This window comes from Oncorhynchus masou, chromosome 18 (assembly GCF_036934945.1).
Source record: "Oncorhynchus masou masou isolate Uvic2021 chromosome 18, UVic_Omas_1.1, whole genome shotgun sequence".
NCBI classification, from domain to species: domain Eukaryota; kingdom Metazoa; phylum Chordata; class Actinopteri; order Salmoniformes; family Salmonidae; genus Oncorhynchus; species Oncorhynchus masou.
In genome coordinates this window covers 73,075,203-73,091,288 of record NC_088229.1, presented here as the reverse complement: position 1 = coordinate 73,091,288, position 16,086 = coordinate 73,075,203, and the positions used below count along the sequence as shown (strand labels likewise).

Sequence of the window (16,086 nt, the reverse complement as noted above, 5' to 3'; positions counted from 1 at the left end):
ATCCTTGAGATGTTTCGACAACATGATTGGAGTCCACCTGTGGTAAATTCAATTGATTGGACATGATGTGGAAAGGCACACAGCTGTCTATATAAGGTCCCGCAGTTGACAGTTCATGTCAGAGCAAAAGCCAAGCCATGATGTCGAAGGAATTGTTCGTAGAGCTTCGAGACAGGATTGTGTCGAGGCACAGATCTGGGGAAGGGTACCAAAAATGTAAGATCCCTAAGAACACAATAGGCCTCCATCATCCTTAAATGGAAGAAGTTTGGAACCACCAAGAATCTTCCTTGAGCTGGCCGCCTGCCCAAACTGAGCAATCGGGGGAGAAGGGCCTTGGTCAGGGAGGTGACCAAGAACCCGATGGTCACTCTGACAGAGCTCGAGAGTTCCTCTGTGGAGATGGGAGAACCTTCCAGAAGGACAACAATCTCTGCTACACTCCACTAATTAGGCTGTTATGGTAGAGTGGCCAGACGGAAGCCACTCCTCAGTAAAAGGCACATAACAGCCCAGTTGGAATTTGCCAAAAGGCACCTAAAGACTCTCAGACCATGAGAAACAAGATTCTCTGGTCTGATGACACCAATATTGAACTCTTTGGCCTGGAGGAAACTTAGCACCATCCCTATGGTGAAGCACGGTAGTGGCAGCATCCTTACGGTGAAGCATGGTGGTGGCAGCATCATTGCTGTGGGATTGTTTTTCAGCGGCAGGGACTGGGAGACTAGTCGGGATCCAGGGAAAGATGAACGGAGCAAAGTACAGCGAGATCCTTGATGAAAACCTGCGAGATGTTCCTCAATGCTGGAAAGGGGGGGGGGGGGGGCGTGAAAAACTTTGGGAACCTCTGATTGGGCAGACGCTCTTATTCATTCACCTGCCAAGAAGACAAAAAACAGTAAGATTATTGAACACTCAAACTGCATATTAAATGTTAGTTTCATGTTTCTATGACTGGACTCTGTGTTATTGACTGTGTTTATTATTATTATTATTATCATTTTTTAAAACCCTTTCTTCAGCCTTTGGAGCTATCCTGCAGGGCAGTCTGTTTGGCATGGCAGGCCTTCTTCCCGCCAAATACACCACACCCATAATGAGTGGGCAAGGCCTGGCGGGGACGTTCGCTGCCTTCTCCATGATCTGTGCTATCGCAAGTACGTCTGAGACATGATACACCTCTTCAGTTCACGATTAACACTTCTACAGATATATGTAATCATTAAAAAAAATACCTGTTTTTACATTTTTTTACTACTAAAGATAATTACGTCCACCTCCACAAAGGGCAGTTGAGGCAAGAGATTAGTAGTATTGAAATGAATTCATAGACTCCTTTGGGATATGTACACCTTACCATGTCTGTAAATGATTCATATACATCTGTAAATGGTGATGGTGTAAATGGTGATGGTGTAAATGGTGATGGTGTGCCTGGGAATTAAGATTTTATGACTTTTGATATGGCTGTACAAGTGATCTCTCTCCCTCCCACTCTCTCTCCTCTCTCTCTCTCCCTCCCACTCCCAACTCCTCTCTCTCTCCTCTCTCTCTCCCTCCCCCTCTCTCCCCCCTCTCTCCTCTCTCTCTCCCCCCTCTCTCTCTCCCTCCCTCCCACTCTCTCTCCTCTCTCTCTCTCTCTCTCTCTCCCCCTATCTCCCTCTCTCTCTCCCTCATATCTCCCTCCCTCTCGCTCTCCCTCTTATCTCCCTCTCTCCTATCTCCCTCTCTCTCTCTCTCCTATCTCCCTATCTCCCTCCCTCTCGCTCTCGCTCTCCCTCTCTCTCTCTCTCTCTCCGTCCCGTCCCGCCCCTCTCTCTCTCTCTCTCTCTCTCTCTCTCTCTCTCTCTCTCTCACACACACCACAGGTGGCTCAGCACTAAATGATGTTGCTTTTGGATACTTCCTCACAGCCTGTGTAGTGATCATATTGGCCATAATGTCCTATGCAATCCTCCCTAAACTGGTAATAAACTCTGGATTTTAAATGTTATTATTACATATATTTGACTGAAAATGGGGTTAGGAGATGCTACTCGATGATAATACAACTAATACTTCATAATACAACTAATACTTCTTAATACTTCATAATACAACCAATACAACTAATACTTCATAATACAACCAATACAGCTAATACTTCATAATACTTCATAATACAACCAATACAACTAATACTTCATAATACAACTAATACTTCATAATACAACCAATACAACTAATACTTCATAATACTTCATAATACAACCAATACAACTAATACTTCATAATACAACTAATACTTCATAATACTTCATAATACAACCAATACAACTAATACTTCATAATACTTCATAATACAACCAATACAACTAATACTTCATAATACAACCAATACAACTAATACTTCATAATACTTCATAATACAACCAATACAACTAATACTTTATAATACTTCATAATACAACCAATACTTCCTCCCCTTTTCATTCATCACATAATAATTTACCAGTGTATAAATGTCAAATATATGTAATACTTCCAGTTCATCTCTTCTGTTTTGTTAATTAACATCCCAGTGTGAGATAATTGATTGTAATTTCGTGTTGTTCTGAACCTTACTTTAGGAGGTCTACCGATATTACAACAAGAGACAAAGTGGAAACAGGCTTAGTGACGAGGTGAACAGGCTGGAAGGTAAAATGACATTTATGTTGGGTCAGATATGTAGAAATAAGAGAAAGATAGTTGTCACGTTTTATGTATAGATAAGTAAATCCAAGCCATGCATAAACTTGGACACTTGTTGAATATATTTTTATTCAAACATTTGTATTAGGCTACCAATTTTAAGGATCATGAAAGCCATGCATTGGATAGCCTCGTTCCTTCTCCCTCCAGAAAATGCTGCAGCGACGACACCAGTTCTCAAACAAGGAGAAGAGGAACAAACCGTGTCCATGTTGACCATCTTCAAGAAGGTATGGCATAATTATTTTTAGATTGAGGCCGTAATTCAAACCATGGCTCGCTTTAGAGTAGGACACTAGACAGCCCACACAATGAGGCTTTTTAATTAAAGACATTTTCTCAGATGTTCACGGAGATTTTATTCATGGAAAACTCTGCGCATGTTGGCTCAACTGTAAATTAAAAAGTTTGTTATAGCACGGATTAAATCCCGACCTAAAACAATTCAGGGGATGAATTGAAATTCTGTTGATGAACTGAAAATCGTTGCTGCACTTTATAAGCAAATACAAAACATTACATTACATCATTTTTAGAGGCACATTTGCAGACACATAAAAATGACAAGTTAATTTAGCCTTATCCAGAATTTCGAATGAACCAGTCACTTTCATAGCATATTATGAGTTTGAGTATTTCAACAACAACCAAAAATAATTTCAATTAACTTTCTGAATTGGAAAAACAATGAAAACCCAATACTGTCATGTACTTGAGTGAAGACCCAAAAGCGGTTTTAACAGAAACAGAGTTCTTTTAATGAAAAAACAGGAATGGCATAGATCCTCTTCCGACGTTGTCAATGGAACAAAAGATAGTTAGTAGAGTGCAGGATGCACCTGCCAGGCAGACTCCGACAGGATAGAACTAGGTGGAAGCAAACGAGACGATAGCTTGCTTCTGGCATGAAAAACACAAACAAGAATCTGACACCGAAAGTAGCAGGAACAGAGAGAGAAATAGAGACCTAATCAGAGGGAAAAGAGGGAACAGGTGGGGAAGGGTGAATGAGCTAGTTAGGGGAGATGTGGAACAGCTGGAGAAGGAGAGAAAGATAAGGTAACCTAATAAGACCAGCAGAGAGAGACAGAGTGAAGAGAAAGGACAGGAACAGACATAATAAGACATGACAGTACCCCCCCCCCACTCACCGAGCGCCTCCTGGCGCACTCGAGGAGGAAACCTGGCGGCAACGGAGGAAATCATCGATCAGCGAACGGTCCAGCACGTCCCGAGAGGGAACCCAACTCCTCTCCTCAGGACCGTACCCTCCCAATCCACTAGGTACTGATGACCACGGCCCCGAGGACGCATGTCCAAAATCTTACGAACCCTGTAGATAGGTGCGCCCTCGACAAGGATGGGGGGGAAGGGACGAGCGGGGGCGCGAAGAACGGGCTTAACACAGGAGACATGGAAGACCGGGTGAACGCGACGAAGATAGCTGGAGAAGAAGTCGCACTGCGACAGGATTAATGACTTGAGAAATACGGAACGGACCAATGAACCGCGGGGTCAACTTGCGAGAAGCTGTCTTAAGGGGAAGGTTCTGAGTGGAGAGCCATACTCTCTGACCGCAACAATATCTAGGACTCTTGGTCCTACGCTTATTAGCGGCCCTAACAGTCTGCGCCCTATTACGGCAAAGTGCCGACCTGACCCCCTTCCAGGTGCGCTCGCAACGCTGGACAAAAGCCTGAGCGGAGGGGACGCAGGACTCGGCGAGCTGAGATGAGAACAGCGGAGGCTGGTACCCGAGGCTACTCTGAAAAGGAGATAGACCGGTAGCAGACGAAGGAAGCGAGTTGTGGGCGTACTCTGCCCAGGGGAGCTGTTCTGACCAAGACGCAGGGTTACGAAAAGAAAGACTGCGTAAGATGCGACCAACAGTCTGATTGGCCCGTTCGGCTTGACCGTTAGACTGGGGATGAAAGCCGGACGAGAGACTGACGGAAGCCCCAATCAAACGGCAAAACTCCCTCCAAAATTGAGACGTGAACTGCGGGCCTCTGTCTGAAACGACGTCTGACGGAAGGCCATGAATTCGGAAAACATTCTCGATAATGATCTGAGCCGTCTCCTTAGCAGAAGGGAGCTTAGCGAGAGGAATGAAATGAGCCGCCTTAGAGAATCTATCGACAACCGTAAGAATAACTGTCTTCCCCGCTGATGAAGGCAGTCCGGTGATAAAATCTAAAGCGATGTGAGACCACGGTCGAGAGGGAATGGGAAGCGGTCTGAGACGGCCGGCAGGAGGAGAGTTCCCAGATTTAGTCTGCGCGCAGACCGAACAAGCAGCGACAAATCGACGCGCGTCACGTTCCCGAGTGGGCCACCAGAAACGCTGGCGAATGGAAGCGAGCGTACCCCGAACGCCGGGGTGGCCGGCTAACTTGGCAGAGTGGGCCCACTGAAGAACGGCCGGACGAGTAGGAACGGGAACGAACAGAAGGTTCCTAGGACAAGCTCGCGGCGACGGAGTGTGAGCGAGTGCTTGCTTTACCTGTCTCTCAATTCCCCAGACAGTCAACCCGACAACACGCCCCTCAGGGAGAATCCCCTCGGGGTCGGTGGAGACCTCAGAAGAACTGAAGAGACGAGATAAAGCATCAGGCTTGGTGTTTTTTGAGCCCGGACGATAAGAAATAACAAACTCGAAACGAGCGAAAAACAGAGCCCAACGAGCCTGACGCGCATTAAGTCGTTTGGCTGAACGGATGTACTCAAGGTTCCTATGATCAGTCCAAACGACAAAAGGAACGGTCGCCCCCTCCAACCACTGTCGCCATTCGCCTAGGGCTAAGCGGATGGCGAGCAGTTCGCGATTACCAACATCATAATTACGTTCTGACGGCGATAAGCGATGAGAGAAAAACGCGCAAGGATGGACCTTGCCGTCAGAGAGGGAGCGCTGAGAAAGAATGGCTCCCACGCCCACCTCTGACGCGTCAACCTCAACAACAAACTGTCTAGAGATGTCAGGTGTAACAAGAATAGGTGCGGATGTAAAACGATTCTTGAGAAGATCAAAAGCTCCCTGGGCGGAAACGGACCACTTAAAGCACGTCTTAACAGAAGTAAGGGCTGTGAGGGGAGCTGCCACCTGACCGAAATTACGGATGAAACGACGATAGAAATTCGCGAAGCCAAGAAAGCGCTGTAGCTCGACGCGTGACTTAGGAACGGGCCAATCAATGACAGCCTGGACCTTAGCGGGATCCATCTTAATGCCCTCAGCGGAAATAACGGAACCGAGAAAAGGGACAGAGGAGGCATGAAAAGTGCACTTCTCAGCCTTCACATAAAGACAGTTCTCCAAAAGGCGCTGGAGGACGCGTCGCACGTGCTGAACATGAATCGGGAGAGACGGTGAAAAAATCAGGATATCGTCCATGTAAACGAAAACAAAAATGTTCAGCATGTCTCTCAGGACGTCGTTAACTAGTGCCTGAAAGACAGCTGGAGCGTTAACGAGGCCGAAAGGAAGAACCCGGTATTCAAAGTGCCCTAACGGAGTGTTAAACGCCGTCTTCCACTCGTCCCCCTCCCTGATGCGCACGAGATGGTAGGCGTTATGAAGGTCCAATTTGGTGAAAAACCTGGCTCCCTGCAGGATCTCGAAGGCTGAAGACATAAGAGGAAGCGGATAACGATTCTTAACTGTTATGTCATTCAGCCCTCGATAATCCACGCATGGGCGCAGGGACCCGTCCTTCTTCTGAACAAAAAAAAACCCCACTCCGGCGGGAGAGGAGGAGGAGACTATGGTACCGGCGTCGAGCGATACAGACAAATAATCCTCGAGAGCCTTACGTTCGGGAGCCGACAGAGAGTATAATCTACCCGGGGGAGTAGTTCCCGGAAGGAGATCAATACTACAGTCATACGACCGGTGTGGAGGGAGAGAAGTGGCCTTGGAACGACTGAACACCGTGCGCAGATCGTGATACTCCTCCGGCACTCCTGTCAAATCACCAGGCTCCTCCTGTGAAGAAGAGACAGAGGAAACAGGAGGGATAGCAGACATTAAACAGGTCACATGACAAGAAACATTCCAGGATAGGATAGTATTACTAGACCAATTAATAGAAGGGTTATGGCGCACTAGCCAGGGATGACCCAAAACAACAGGTGTAAAAGGAGAACGAAAAATTAAAAAAGAAATGGTTTCGCTATGATTACCAGAGACAGTGAGGGTTAAAGGCAGCGTCTCACGCTGAATCTTGGGGAGAGAACTACCATCTAAAGCGAACAAGGCCGTGGGATCCCTTAACTGTCTGAGAGGAATGTCATGTTCCCGAGCCCAGGTCTCGTCCATAAAACAGCCCTCCGCCCCAGAGTCTATCAAGGCACTGCAGGAAGCAGATGAACCGGGCCAGCGGAGATGGACCGGAAAGGTAGTGCAGGATCTTGAAGGAGAGACCTGAGTAGTTGCGCTCACCAGTAGCCCTCCTCTTACTGATGAGCTCTGGCTTTTACTGGGCATGAGGTGACAAAATGACCAGCGGAGCCGCAGTAGAGACAGAGGCGGTTGGTGATTCTCCGTTCCTTCTCCTTGGCCGAGATGCGGATACCCCCCAGCTGCATAGGCTCAGCATCCGAGCCGGCGGAGGAGAGTGGCAGTGATGCGGCAGGTGGCAGTGATGTGGAGAGGGGGGCAACGGAGAACGCGAACTCCTTTCCACGAGCTCGGCGACGAAGATCAAACCGTCGCTCTATGCGAATAGCGAGAGCTATTAAGGAGTCCAGACTGGAAGGAACCTCCCGGGAGAGAATCTCATCCTTAACCTCGGCGAGGAGACCCTCCAGAAAACGAGCGAGCAAAGCCGGCTCGTTCCAGTCACTAGAGGCAGCGAGAGTGCGAAACTCAATAGAATAATCCGTTATGGATCGATTCCCCTGACATAGGGAAGACAGGGCCCTGGAAGCCTCCTCCCCCAAAACAGAACGGTCAAAAACCCGTATCATCTCCTCCTTAAAGTCCTGATACTGGTTAATACACTCAGCCCTCGCCTCCCAGATTGCCGTGCCCCACTCACGCGCCCGTCCGGTAAGGAGAGAAATGACGTAGGCGATGCGGGCTGTGCTCCTGGAGTAAGTGTTGGGCTGGAGAGAGAACACCACATCACACTGAGTGAGGAATGAGCGGCACTCAGTGGGCTCCCCAGAGTAATACGGCGGGTTATTGATCCTGGGCTCCGGAGACTCGGAAACCCTGGAAGTGGGCGGTGGGTCGAGGTGGAGTTGGTGAACCTGTCTTGTGAGGTCGGAGACTTGGACGGCCAGGGTCTCAACGGCATGTCGAGCAGCAGACAATTCCTCCTCGTGTCTGCCTAGCATCGCTCCCTGGATCTCGACGGCGGAGTGAAAAGGGTCCGGAGCCGCTGGGTCCATTCTTGGTCAGATTCTTCTGTCATGTACTTGAGTGAAGACCCAAAAGCGGTTTTAACAGAAACAGAGTTCTTTTAATGAAAAAACAGGAATGGCATAGATCCTCTTCCGACGTTGTCAATGGAACAAAAGATAGTTAGTAGAGTGCAGGATGCACCTGCCAGGCAGACTCCGACAGGATAGAACTAGGTGGAAGCAAACGAGACGATAGCTTGCTTCTGGCATGAAAAACACAAACAAGAATCTGACACCGAAAGTAGCAGGAACAGAGAGAGAAATAGAGACCTAATCAGAGGGAAAAGAGGGAACAGGTGGGGAAGGGTGAATGAGCTAGTTAGGGGAGATGTGGAACAGCTGGAGAAGGAGAGAAAGATAAGGTAACCTAATAAGACCAGCAGAGAGAGACAGAGTGAAGAGAAAGGACAGGAACAGACATAATAAGACATGACAAATACACTTTTTATGTACTGTAGGTATAAAAAATTGATTATAAACCGACTATCGCAATAAATACTTTTTAAATACTCGTTTTTCCATGGCTTAGAAAGTAGATCCCTAAAACTAAAGATTCACCTTCAATCACACTTTTGATATTCTTCATTATACCTCCTCGCATACTGCGCTCTATCCTTACCTTTCTCCTGGGTTGAATGAATCTCTCGTGGACAAACGGACGTAACATACTGTATGAAATCGTTGCGTCTGTCAACAGACTAGGGAAGCGACAATGTAAAGAGTCTGCATGCTTCCCAGGCGAAATAGTTCGGAAGAGTACGTGCAGAAATTATGAAGACATTTTTTTCATTGTGAAATACAAGGAACTTTGTTCCGGTGCACGGATTTTTCATTGATGAATATTTGGACAAATCACGATTTCGCAGGTGGTCGCATCTTTATAATTTCGGACGTGGAGGGGACATCTGGCTCAAAAATGTGTTAAGAATTTCTGTTTAGATAGGTGGAGACTTTGCTCGTCTGAAACAGGCTACACACACACACACACACACACACACACACACACACACACACACACACACACACACACACACACACACACACTCTGTGGTGGACTCAGTTAGTATAACGTAGAGCCATACAGTTGAAGTCGGAAGTTTACATACACTTAGGTTGGAGTCATTAAAACTCGTTTTTCAACAACTCCACAAACTTCTTGTTAACAAACTATAGTTTTGGTAAGTCGGTTAGGACATCTACTTTGTGCATGACACAAGTCATTTTTCCAACAATTGTTTACAGACAGATTATTTCACTTATAATTCACTGTATCACAATTCCAGTGGGTCAGAAGTTTACACACACTAAGTTGACTGTGCCTTTAAACAGCTTGGACAATTCCATAAAATTATGTCATAGCTTTAGAAGCTTCTGATAGGCTCATTGACATATTTTGAGTCAATTGGAGGTGTACCTGTGGATGTATTTCAAGGCCTACCTTCAAACCCAGTGATTCCTTGCTTGACATCATGGAAAAATCAATAGAAATCAATAGAATGAATAAGTCAAAGCCCTGACCTCAATCCTATAGAAAACTTGTGAACAGAGCTGAAAAAGCATATGCGAGCAAGGAGGCCTACAAACCTGACTCAGTTACACCAGCTCTGTCAGGAGGAATGGGCCAAAATTCACACAGCTTATTGTGGGAAGCTTGTGGAAGGCTACCTGAAACGTTTGACCCAAGTTAAACAATTTAAAGGCCATGCTACCAAATACTAATTGAGTGTAAGTAAACTTCTGACCCACTGGGAATGTGATGGAAGAAATAAAAGCTGAAATAAATCATTCTCTCTACTATTATTCTGACATTTCACATTTTTCAAATAAAGTGGTGATCCTAATTGACCTATGACAGGGAATTTTTACTAGGATTAAATGTCAGGAATTTTGAAAAACTGAGTTTAAATGTATTTGGCTGTATGTAGGTGTATGTAAACTTCCGACTTCAAACTGTATATTTAGAATGTGTACTATCGTTCTAATTCAAAACATTTAGTTACATAGCATTGTTGAAATATTCACCATTTATTTTGAATGTGGCACTAACACGGCTGCCACAGAATGTTGTAGTGTTATATACAAATGAGTCATAATGCAGAAAGATCACTGTTCCCAACCCATTCCATTTTCTATCGTCCCAACTCTCCAAAAAAGGTGATCTAATTGACTTTCTTGTGTGACCCATTGACTGTAGATCTGGGTCCTGGCTCTCTCTGTATGTTTGGCCTTCACCGTCACCATCGGTGTCTACCCTGCTGTCACGGTGGATGTCAAGTCTACCGTCGCTAACGGAGGCGCCTGGGGTCTGTGTGTATGAATATCTATGACAAGAGCATGGTTTATGTGTTCATTTTACGGTGTACTTACACACTTTTGATTTGACGAGCCTTTGCAACAACAACAACGAAAATGACTGGTAATATTCGCTGGTAATGTGTGTTATCGTACGTTACCCTCTCCTCTCAGAGATGTACTTCACCCCCCTGTGTTGTTTCCTGCTCTTTAACCTGAACGACTGGGCCGGGAGAAGCCTCACTGCTGTGTGCATGTGGGTAAGTCGGCAACAAAACACATGATGCAACAATGGAAGAAATCGGCTCATTTGAATGAATATGCCTGAAACTAACTGATACTTATTTGAATTGTGGATATTGTGAACTAAGGATTCCAGATCACACTAACAGAACAGTAAAACGCTAACAGAACAGTAGACGCAAACAGAACAGTAGACGCTAACAGAACAGTAGACGCTAACAGAACAGTAGACACTAACAGAACAGTAAACACTAACAGAACAGTAGATGCTAACAGAACAGTAAACACTAACAGAACAGTAAACACTAACAGAACAGTAAACACTAACAGAACAGTAGAGGCTAACAGAACAGTAGACGCTAACAGAACAGTAGACGCTAACAGAACAGTAGATGCTAACAGAACAGTAAACACTAACAGAACAGTAGACGCTAACAGAACAGTAGACGCTAACAGAACAGTAGACGCTAACAGAACCGTAGACGCTAACAGAACAGTAGACGCTAACAGAACAGTAGACGCCAACAGAACCGTAGACGCTAACAGAACAGTAGACGCTAACAGAACAGTAGACGCCAACAGAACCGTAGACGCTAACAGAACAGTAAACACTAACAGAACAGTAAACACTAACAGAACAGTAAACGCTAACAGAACAGTAGACGCTAACAGAACAGTAGACACTAACAGAACAGTAAACACTAACAGAACAGTAAAACACTAACAGAACAGTAAACACTAACAGAACAGCAGACACTAACCGAACAGTAAACACTAACAGAACAGTAAACACTAACAGAACAGTAAACACTAACAGAACAGTAGAGGTTACCCATAGGCCTCAACTGGTATGGTAAATTTACAGTAGTTTTTTAAGAGACAAAAAAATACAAGTAAACTTTAAACTACCCTGAATTTAAGATAAATACCTTTTGCATCTTATCTACTCATCTTGTGGTGACGTTGTGAATGTTATGAATGTATCAATCCAGTTTCTATGCATTTTACAACCGGCTTAATTATGACAAACACGGCAGGAACGCTTTATTAAACATACAATGTTTTTATCGAATGTGAATTTAAGTCATCATCTTCTATCGAATAAAGCACTTATCACTTAGCCTTAGCACTTTGACTTAGCCTTAGCACTATGACTTAGCCTTAGCACTGTCCCTTAGCCTTAGCACTATGACTTAGCCTTATCACTATGACTTAGCCTTAGCACTATGACTTAGCCTTAGCACTGTCCCTTAGCCTTAGCACTATGACTTAGCCTTAGCACTATGGCATTTATTTGAATGTGCTATGTCTCTTTCTCTGCCATCCACTTTCAGCCTGGGAAGGACAGCAATCTGGTGCCCATTTTTATGGTAGCCCGTGTGATATTTGTGCCTCTCTTCATGCTGTGCAACGTTCAGCCCCGCTACAACCTGCCTGTCGTCTTTCAACACGACGCCTGGTTCATCGTCTTCATTATCCTCTTCGCCTTCTCCAGCGGATACCTGGCCAGCCTCTGCATGTGCTTCGGGCCCAAGTAAGACCGCTTGCCTACTTCGCCTGGGCGAAAACCCAGATAGATTTGAAACTTTCAAGGTAGCCTACAGGGCGATATTTTCCTCTCATAATTACACACATTGCAAACTAACCGTTTGCAATGCGAACTAACATTTGACATAGATGGGATGAGTAAAATGATAATATGCAGTGTGATTTAGGCCTACACTAATCTTTCTTTAACAACGTTAGGAGGCACAATACACATGGTACAAGCAAAGCATTTGCGTAAGGTGTCATTTATTGCAAGAGAAAAACGTCTCCCAGTTTGACAGACTGCACCTGAAGTGTTACCACAGTAGGTTGGTCCCAGACCTGTTTGTAGTTTTGGCTACTGCTCCATTGGCCTTGTCAAGCCATGTTCTGCATGACATTTCCATAGGAGTTGGCAAGACACCTGATCCCCTCACCCTCTCTCTCTCCTTTCTCGCTCTCTCTCTTCCTCCTCTCTCTCTCTCTCTCTCTCCTTTCTCTCTCTCTCTTCCTCCTCTCTCTCTCTCTCCTTTCTCTCTCTCTCCTTTCTCACTCTCTCTCTTCCTCCTCTCTCTCTCTCTCTCTCCTTTCTCGCTCTCTCTCTTCCTCCTCTCTCTCTCTCCTTTCTCGCTCTCTCTCTTCCTCCTCTCTCTCTCTCCTTTCTCTCTCTCTCCTTTCTCGCTCTCTCTCTTCCTCCTCTCTCCCTCTCTCTCTCCTTTCTCGCTCTCTCTCTTCCTCCTCTCTCTCTCCTTTCTCTCTCTCTCTCCTTTCTTGCTCTCTCTCTTCCTCCTCTCTCTCTCTCTCTCCAGATCAGTTCCTCCTCATGAGGCAGAGACTGCTGGTGCCATCATGGCATTCTTCCTGTCCCTGGGTTTGGCTCTGGGAGCATCCTTCTCATTCCTCTTCAGAGCCATAGTCTAAAATAGCCCGATGTGGGGAGCATGCATAACCCAAACATAACTAACATTTTTTTTTAAATGCTACAATGACTGTCGTTGCAAACTGCCACGTCTCTATTCATTTTGAAACGTTACTGACTGGGATATGTGGTTGTCTCACCTAGCTACCTTAACATGAATGCACTAACTGTGATATGTGGTTGTCTCACCTAGCTACCTTAACATGAATGCACTAACTGTGATATGTGGTTGTCTCACCTAGCTACCTTAACATGAATGCACTGACTGGGATATGTGGCTGTCTCACCTAGCTACCTTAACATGAATGCACTAACTGACGGTGATATGTGGTTGTCTCGCCTAGCTATCTGAAGATGAATGCACTGACTGTGATATGTGGTTGTCTCACCTAGCCATCTTAAGATGAATGCACTGACTGTGATAGGTGGTTGTCTCACCTAGCTACCTTAAGATGAATGCACTAACTGACTGTGGTATGTGGTTGTCTCACCCATCTATGCACTAAATGTAAAGTAATCCTCATACATAGGTTCGGTTTGCACCTCGCAGAACTTGGGTAGGCATGGCGACCATCTGTGCTCTCATACTCCCTAAAGACCTTCACTTGAAAAACAAGGGAAAAAAACTGCAATTTTACCATTTGTCCCTCTTGAGCCACTGTAGCAACAACATAGCCAGGAACACTTCCTCAAAATAGTCCAAATTAATCTAACTCAAGAAATCTGTCATAAATTATTATGTTTTTGGTCTTAGTCACAGCAATTTTACATCTAGCTAAGATGTTTGGTGCAATATTTCTCAAATGAAAAAATGTGCATGAAAACTATCTCTCTCGTTGAATGACTTCATGATCCCATTCCTACTAGGTGTAGTACTGTTGACCAATCACCGAACCCTTTGGGAAGACCAAACCGAACAAAATGTTCATAATATATACCCAAACTGTTTTGAACTGGAAAACACTACGCTAAGTGTAAGTCACTCTGGATAAGAGCGTCCGCTAAATGACAAATGTTACTTCCAGTAGTGTAATGGTATATGGTCTCAATGTAGTGTCCCAAATACAGTACTTTCAATTTGAATTATGATGGGATAAACACTAAGCAGCCTTCAAACTTTAAGGTAAAGTCGACGAGGAAAGAAATGCTATACCTAGTGTGGTATTGTTACAAAACCAATAACTAGCACTAAAAAATAAAACTTATGCCTAAACTCAAAACAAAAGGCAGTCCTCTCTCCAAGCTGCACTCGGATTGGACACAGCTGAGTAATTACCAAGGCTTAGCTCAGCACCTAGAACACCACCTGGTTATACAGTGTGGAAGTGTCTCCCGGATAGTGTGTTTGTCTATGTCCTAACATTAAACCCCCCCCAGTGCAGAATATTATTAGTTGTCAATGGAGTGAGTTTGTGTTCATGCAGGACCTCCCACCAACTAATCATGTGAATGCGAAGCTACACGGAACCCACCGCATTGTTACAAAATGAGGCAAACGGAGATGCGGTACACAGCTCAATTTGGTCTCTATGCCTCCGGAGGCCCGAAATTGCATCACACCCTCCATGACGCCTCCGACACACATCGGCTTTAAATACTTGCACTAGTCTTTCTTACTGACACTGACTTTGCTGACATCTGCTTGAGGAAAATGTGTACTTTAATTATATGACTGTAATATGTGGTTGTCTTAACCTTGCTACGTTAAGATTAATGCACTAAATTACTCTGGATATGCTTGTCTGCTAAATGACTGAAAGGGAAGGTAAATGGGACATTACTTTAACGTCTCACTGAATGAAATTTAAGAGTAGGTGAACATGTCATGTAATTAAACACACCAAAACTTGACTATGCAAATTATGAATACAAAATGAAACCATGTATTTTTTACAAGTTTGGAATTTGTTTAGTCATTTAATTAATCAACCATTAAAGCAGATGGCACTGAAATAGTATTACAGTATATTGGATGGTATGAATGACCAAGGAAAATGTGTTTACATGTTTTGTTTGCCAAAAACGTACTCAATGATATATTGTAATTTAACGATGGTTCTGTGTCCAGGCGGTTCCTCCATGTTTGTCAATTTTCTTCCGTTTGGTGCCTAATGAACATGATGTGAGTCTTCCCTCGGGATGTGAAAAACCCTGTCTTCTATTTCTAAATTGTTGGCAAGGAAGCAGAAATAGACCGGCATCAAGCTAAATCCTGGCTATCAAATGCGATCCACTTATCAATGTGTCACAGAAGCTGGGCAACTAGAAATAACTCTTATGATGACCTTTCAATTTCTAAACTGTGTCCTGGTGTTTAGATGCCACCGGGTGTCCGCAGCAGGGTCCATTGGAAGGCTCCGGATCATTCTTCAAGACCGTAGGCCTCACCACGTCAATGTCCCTCTCCAGATGATCCAGCAAGCCCGTGACAATACCGGGAGCAGCGTGGAAGTCAATCAGAAAGTATCCACCGCGCGTGTGTCGCTCGTTGTGTTTCGATATCTTGTACGGTAGAAGTTTCTCCCCGAGGTTCTCCAAGCCTCTCACCACAGCGCCTCGCTCCATCAAGGTTTCCACTGTGCGCCGCAAAAGTGCCGCGGTCTCCGGCCTCTGCATGGCCTTTACAATGAGGGCAAGTTCATATCGAGGCATGATTTACAGATTGTAAAAGACAAGAACAGACAGTAATACAGTTTAAACGTCCAGACTCATACAAATGTCCTTCATTTACAATATTCCCCGGACGTGAAGTGCCATGTCGTGAGACGATTAGAGATGACGTAAAATATATACACTAGACTGTACCAAAGGTGGAGGTATGGCCTCGCTTTACATAAGAATATCTTCATACAATACATAATAACCGCAAGTAGGACAATGTTTAGAGCTATGTCCATTAATATTACTATTTTTGAGTAATAAATTATTATCGGACTCAAACTAAAGATTTTTTAGTTTTACCG

General features: G+C 44.8%; 2 protein-coding genes across 3 annotated transcripts in view; one reads left to right on the top strand and one right to left on the bottom strand.

The window, feature by feature from the left end:
- LOC135505250 (equilibrative nucleoside transporter 1-like) overlaps positions 1-14,944 on the top strand; it is a 28,172-nt gene extending 13,228 nt beyond the window's left edge. For both annotated transcript variants that reach the window (XM_064924442.1, XM_064924444.1), the window contains 8 exons: positions 1,026-1,160; positions 1,872-1,969; positions 2,613-2,682; positions 2,887-2,966; positions 10,337-10,445; positions 10,609-10,694; positions 12,012-12,211; positions 13,014-14,944. In XM_064924442.1, the coding sequence (XP_064780514.1) occupies positions 1,026-1,160; positions 1,872-1,969; positions 2,613-2,682; positions 2,887-2,966; positions 10,337-10,445; positions 10,609-10,694; positions 12,012-12,211; positions 13,014-13,125 (890 nt within the window). In that variant the 3' untranslated portion in view covers positions 13,126-14,944. The remainder of the gene's footprint in view (positions 1-1,025; positions 1,161-1,871; positions 1,970-2,612; positions 2,683-2,886; positions 2,967-10,336; positions 10,446-10,608; positions 10,695-12,011; positions 12,212-13,013) is intronic.
- A 48-nt stretch (positions 14,945-14,992) lies between these two features.
- mrps6 (mitochondrial ribosomal protein S6) lies at positions 14,993-15,888 on the bottom strand. The gene has a single exon (XM_064924445.1). It carries the CDS (start codon positions 15,773-15,775, stop codon positions 15,419-15,421), a length of 357 nt encoding a protein of 118 aa, XP_064780517.1. The 5' UTR covers positions 15,776-15,888; the 3' UTR covers positions 14,993-15,418.
- Positions 15,889-16,086: the final 198 nt, after the last annotated feature.

What these genes read in the sequence shown, in the direction of transcription:
- mrps6 (XM_064924445.1), bottom strand. Translation starts at nt 15,775, where the DNA reads ATGCCTCGATATGAACTTGCCCTCATTGTAAAGGCCATGCAGAGGCCG.